Source organism: Vidua macroura, chromosome 37 (genome assembly GCF_024509145.1).
Source record: "Vidua macroura isolate BioBank_ID:100142 chromosome 37, ASM2450914v1, whole genome shotgun sequence".
Classification (NCBI taxonomy): Eukaryota; Metazoa; Chordata; class Aves; order Passeriformes; family Viduidae; genus Vidua; species Vidua macroura.
The window spans coordinates 1,088,676-1,094,556 of record NC_071607.1 but is presented as its reverse complement, the minus strand read 5'-3'; the positions used below and the strand labels follow the sequence as shown (position 1 = coordinate 1,094,556).

The window sequence follows — 5,881 nt, the reverse complement described above, 5'->3', positions numbered from 1 at the left end:
TCTCCAGAAACAATCCCAAAAACCAATTCCAAATCAGGGTCCTGGAAGGGGAAATCAGAGCCCTGAAAGGGGTGAAATGGGGCCCTGAGGGGAAAATAGGTCCTGAAGGGATAAATGAGGGCCCTGAGGGGTTAGGTGGGGTCCTGAAAGGATGAATGGGGGTAAATCAGGGTCCTGGCAGGGGAAATCAGGGCTCTGAGGGGTCAATGGGGTCCTGGCAGGGAAATGGAACCCTGGGGGATGGATCCAGGCCCCAAGGGGTTAAACCTGGCCCCAGAAGTTTCCCTGAGGTCCTGGCAGGGCCAGTTCTGCCCCTCGGGGGAGGATCAGGGTGTGGGGCCCTCCCTCCTCCAAGCCTCGACACCCTCAGCCCTCAGAGCTCCGGCCGCAGGCTCCGGATGGGGACAGGGATGGAGCCCGAGGTGGGAACCCCAAAATCCCGGGGTCACCCCCAGTGGGCACCCGAGGGGATTTGGGGGAAATTGGGGGGGATTTGGGGTGTTTTGGGCCGTTTTGTTGAACTTTGGGAATCCCCAGGGCCATGGGTACGGCCAGGAGGGAAAAGGGAAGTGGAAAGTTCCGGAGTCTGGGGAGTTCAGAGGGGCCGGGGAGGGGGAAAAGGGGGGGTGGGACCCTCCAAATTCCTGGGAGGATTCCGGTGGAACCCCCCAAATTCTCACCTGGGACCTGGGAACCCCAAAACCTCCCTGGAGCCTCAGCTGCGACACCTGGGAAACCCCAAATCCTTGGGAATCCTCAGCTGGGAGCCCCCAAATCCTCACCTGTGCAGCTGAGAAACCCCAAATCTTTGGGAATTCTCAACTGGGAAGCCCCAGATCCCTGGGGAACCTCACCTGGGACCCCCAAAACCTCACCTGGGGCTCCTCCAATCCCTTGGGAGCCTCACCTGGGACCCCCCTTGCCCCCGTGTCCACCCAGACCCCCCTGTCCCATGTCCTCTAGATGTCCCCTGCTCATTTGGGACCCCACCTGGGGTCCCCCAAAATCCTTCCAAGATCCCCCAAAACCCTTCCATGGCCCACAAAGCCCCCTCAGGATCCCCCAACCCCCCCGTGCTCCCCCTACCCCCCAGAAACCCCACTGGGGACCCCCAAAAACCCCTCCAGAACTCCCCAAACACCTCCCCCACCCCCCTAACCCCCCTTTCCTGTTCCCAGGTGTCCCCCCCTGCCCTCCCCACCGAGGTGGTCCTGGCGGTGGCTGCGCGGCACAGGGCCCTGGCAGCCCTGGTGGCCCTGGCCGAGGCCTTGGGGACACCGGACAGCGTCACCGCGGCGCTGGCCGAGGCCGAGGCCACTCTGGGCCAGGCCTGGGAGGCCCTGAGGGGGCTGGAGAAGGCCCAGGAGGCTGCGGTGGCCCCGGCGGTGGCCCTGGGGACCCTGGGGGACGAGGACGAGCAGCGACTGCGGCAGCTCGGGGCCGTGGCCGAGGCGGCGGCAGCGGCACTGGAGCGTGAGGAGAGACGGGCACGGCGGTGCCAGCGCTGGCTGCGGGCTGGGCACGGTCTGGCCGTGGGGCTGATGGTGCTGTGCGGTGGTGTGTGTGAGTAAAAACCAGTATGGACCAGTATAGAGCAGTATGGAATGGTATGGGGCAGTATGGACCAGTATAGACCAGTTTGGATGAGTTGGGCTCTGGGCCGGGCACGGGCTGGCCGTGGGGCTGATGGTGCTGTGTGTGAGCAAAAACCTGTACGGACCAGTATGGACCAGTATAGACCAGTATGGATGAGTATGGACCAGTATAGACCAGTATAAACCAGTATAGACCAGTATGGACCCGTATAAACCAGTATGGATGAGTACAGACCAGTATAGACCAGTACAGACCAGTATAAGCCAGTTCAGACCAGTATACATCTTGATAGTACACTGTGGCAGTACTGTATGCTGTGGTCTGTACTGCCTCGGTGGGAGGCAGTATGGACCACTTCGGACCAGTTCAGACCAGTATAGACCAGTATGAGTATCAACAGACCAGTAGAGACTTCCCCCAGCCTGGACCCATACAGACCGGTTTGGACCAGTATAGACCAGTATGAATATTTACAGGCAAGTAGAGACTTCCCCCTGCCCTGACCAGTATAAACCAGCACTGACCAGAGTAAACCAGTATAGACCAGTATGAGGCACTATAGAGCAATAAGGATCCTTATGAATCAGTATAGAGCAGTGGGGACCAGTTTGGACCAGTGTGAATTTCTACAGACCAGGAGGGAATTTCCCCTGCCCTGCCCAGTATAGACCAGTATGAACCAGTACAGAGCAGTAGGGACCAGTTCAGACTGGTATGGGCCAGTAAAAACCAGTTCAGACCAGTATGGACCAGTACGAATATCTACAGAGCAACAGAGACTTTCCCCTGCCCTGACCAGTATAGGCCAGTTCAGACCATTATAAACCAGTATGGACCAGTGTAGAGCAGCATGGGCAGCAGGGGATGCAGGGAACCAGTACAGACCAGTTCAGACCAGTATGGAGCCCGACTGACCAGTAGAGACCTTCCCTTCCCCAGGATGGGGACACTGGGATGGAACTGGTGACACTGGAATGACTCACTGGGGTGATGACACTGGCACGGTGACAGTGGGGTGGGGACACTGAGCTGGTGACACTGGCATGGGGACAATGGGGTGGTGACACTCAGGTGGTGACAGTGGGACGGAACTGGTGGCACTGGGGTGGAACTGGGGACAGTGGGAGGGCACTGGTGACACTGGGACGGGGATAGTGGGACAGGACTGAGGTCACTGGGAGGGGTCACAGGAATGGGGACGCCAGGAAGGGACAGGGGACACTGGGATGGAACTGGTGACACTGGGCTGGTGCTATGTGTGGTACTGGTGACACTGGGATGGGACTGGTGACACTGGCATGGTGACATAGATATGGGGACAATGGGGCAGTGGCACTGGGATGGAACTGGGAGCACTGGGCTGGTGGCACTGGGACAGGACTGAGGACACTGGGATGGAACTGGGTTGGTGACACTGGGCTGGTGGCACTCCAGTGGTGACAGTGGGACAGAACTGGTGGCACTGGGTTGGAACTGGGGACATCAGGACAGGACTGGTGGCAGTGGCACAGGGACACTGGGATTGAACTGGTGCCACTGTACGGGTGGCACTGCCGTGTCCCTGGTGCCACCTGTGCAGTGTCCCCGTGTCCCCACAGTGTCCCTGGACTCGGCCCGTGCCGCCCTGGGGGTGGCCGAGGACAATCACCTGCTGCTGGCCCTGGCTGCGGTGGCCGTGTCCTGCGAGGTGGCTTGGCGGGGCTTGGGGACATCGCGGCGTCACCTGGCCACCGCCGCGGGCCACCAACGGGACATGGCTGTGCGCCTGCGGGACCGCGCCCGGCGGGTGGCGGCCGCCAGAGCCAGCGCCGAGGCCACCGCGGCCACCAACGAGGCCACCGCAGATGTGCTGGGGCAGCTGGAGGAGGTGACGCTGGCGCTGGGGAGGTTGGTGGCTGCTGTCACCCGGGACAGGGAGGTGACACCGTGGGGGACACAGGGACAGGGCTTCCCCAGTGCTGCCCGGGCACTCGGGGACATTGTGGTGGCCTTGGGGACATCGGGGGAGGGTCACGAGGAGGTGACACAGAGGCTGGAGGTGGCCCAGGGGGCGCTGGCGGGGCAGGGGTAGGGACGGGGTGGGGACACTCGGGTGGCACTGTCACTGCCGGGGCACGGGGACATTCTGAGGGACATTGGGGACCTTGGGGACACCCCTGTGTCCTTCCCTTGGGGACACCGGGGCCACCCTGAGATCACCTGTCCCGTTTTTGGTCGTCACGATGTCCCCCATGTCCCCACAGTGTCCCCAAAAGGACCCCGGTGTGTCCCCAGTGTCCTCGACAGGACATCAGGGGGGACACTTGGGTCTTGTTGGGGACATGGGGGGGACACCGAGGCCTGTTGAGAACATCGGGGTCTTGTTGGGGACATGGGGAGGACATTGGGGACCCTGCCCCGGCCCCGCGGGCGGGGGGGGCGGAGGAGCGGTGACGTCACCTCGCCCTGCCCCCATCCGGCCGCGCCACGTTCCCGCGTGTCCCCCGAGTGTCCCCCCGGGCGTTGTCCCCCTCCTCCCCGCCAGCGTCTCCCGGAGTGTCCCAGCAGTGTCCCCAGAGCGTCCCTGGAGTGTCCCCAGCGGTCATGGAGCCCCGCGAGGTGCGACAATCCCGGCGCGGGAGGGCGGGAGGAGACGGTGGGGGAACAGAGGGGGTGGCAGGAAGCGAGGAGGTGACAGAGGGCTGGAGGGGACCGAGGGTGGCAGAGGGGACGAGGGGGTTACACAGGGACAGAGGGGACAGCAGAGCCCTCCAGGGAGGGGACAGAGGGGACCCTGGAAGGGCACAGGAGACCACAAGTGCCACCTCCCCTGTCCCCTCCACAGCTGCTGGAGGCGCTGGTGGCCGTGGTGGCCACCCTGGGAGAGCTGGTGGCCACTGTGGCCGGGCCGTACGGTGACGTGCTGCTGGCCGTGTCCCCAAAGTCCCTGCACACGGCCCTGGGGACCTTCATCAGTCACCTCCGGGACACCCTGGAGCACCACGGTGTCACCTCCCTGGGCCGGGCCCTGGCCGCCCTCAGGGCCACTCCAGGGGCCACCTGGGCCCATGTGACAAGTGCAGCCGGTGCCTGGCGGGACTCGGTGGCTGAGCTCGGGGACCGCTGGGACCGACTGGCCAGGGAGGCCACCGAACTCCACGACGCCTGCAGGGATGCAGCCACCAGGGAGGCCACCACGGCGGCCACTGCCACTGCCCTGGCTGGGGACCTGCAGGACAAGGCCACCCGCTGGGGAACAGCAGATGACAACCTTATAGCTGTGACCCGGGAGCTGCCGCTGGCCCTGGACAAGGAGGAGGTGGCCTCAGTGGTGGCCACACATGAGGCCCGGGTGGAGGCAGCCACCAACAAGGTGGTGGCGGCCACCAAGGCCATGGAAGAGGCCGTGGTGGCCGCCAGCGAGGCCGGGGCAGCCACCAGGAGGGGACAGCGGGCAGACGTGGCCCTGGAGCTGCTGGAGCGCTTGGTGGCTGCATGTGACAAAGCCACCGCATTCCCCCAGGAGCTGCGGCGACAGCTTGGGGACATCCAGGCCACCCTGAAGGGGACAAATGAGATGTCCCCTGATGTCCCTGAGGCCTTGGTGGTTGCAGTGGCCGAGGCTGAGCGGCTGTGGGATGCCAGCGCCCGCCTGGCCATGTGTCACCTGCTGGGGACACTTGGGGACATCCGCAGGCTCCTCTCAAGTCGCCCTGGTGGCCCCGGTACCCGCACGGTGGCCGAGCGGTGCCAAAGAGCCATCGAGGACATCCCGAGGCTGCTGCAGGGACAGTGATGTCACCGCTGTGATGTCATCAGGGTGGTACATCATCGGGGACATTGCTGGTGTCATTTGTCCCCGCCCCCCATCCCAGTGTGGGATTTGAGACAAATCTGGGGAATTTTCTGGGAATTTTCATTAAAATTGTCCCAAATCCTGATGGGAATTCCTGGGGTGACGTCAGTGGGGACACGTGGAGACAGGGACCAATCCACCAAGGCCCGGTCACTTCTGGGTGCTGTTTCCATGGTGGTGGGGACAAATTGGATCCTGGCAGGGGAATGAGGGTCCTGAGGGGGGAAATGGAATCCTACAGATGTCATTTAGGGTCCTGGAAGGGTAAATCGGGCTGCTGAGGGGGTAAATGTGGGGTCCTGGCAGGTTAAATGAGGGTCCTGAATTCCATCTGTAGGACCCCATTTACCCCCTCAGGACCTTCATTTCCCCAGCCAGGACTCTGAGCCCTCCACTCTCAAGACCACATTTCCCCTTCCAGGACCCCAATTACCTTCCGGGACCTCATTC

General features: G+C 62.9%; 2 protein-coding genes across 2 annotated transcripts; both read left to right on the top strand.

Annotated features, from left to right (window-relative positions):
* The first annotated feature begins 345 nt into the window (after positions 1 to 345).
* LOC128821266 (uncharacterized) lies at positions 346 to 3,897 on the top strand. The gene is made up of 3 exons (XM_054002216.1): positions 346 to 422; positions 1,179 to 1,563; positions 3,195 to 3,897. Exons 1-3 carry the CDS (start codon positions 399 to 401, stop codon positions 3,665 to 3,667), a joined length of 882 nt encoding a protein of 293 aa, XP_053858191.1. The 5' UTR covers positions 346 to 398; the 3' UTR covers positions 3,668 to 3,897.
* Positions 3,898 to 4,025: 128 nt separating this feature from the next.
* Positions 4,026 to 5,516, top strand: LOC128821265 (uncharacterized). Its single transcript, XM_054002215.1, has 2 exons — positions 4,026 to 4,194; positions 4,421 to 5,516. Exons 1-2 carry the CDS (start codon positions 4,180 to 4,182, stop codon positions 5,369 to 5,371), a joined length of 966 nt encoding a protein of 321 aa, XP_053858190.1. The 5' UTR covers positions 4,026 to 4,179; the 3' UTR covers positions 5,372 to 5,516.
* The last annotated feature ends 365 nt before the right edge of the window (positions 5,517 to 5,881 follow it).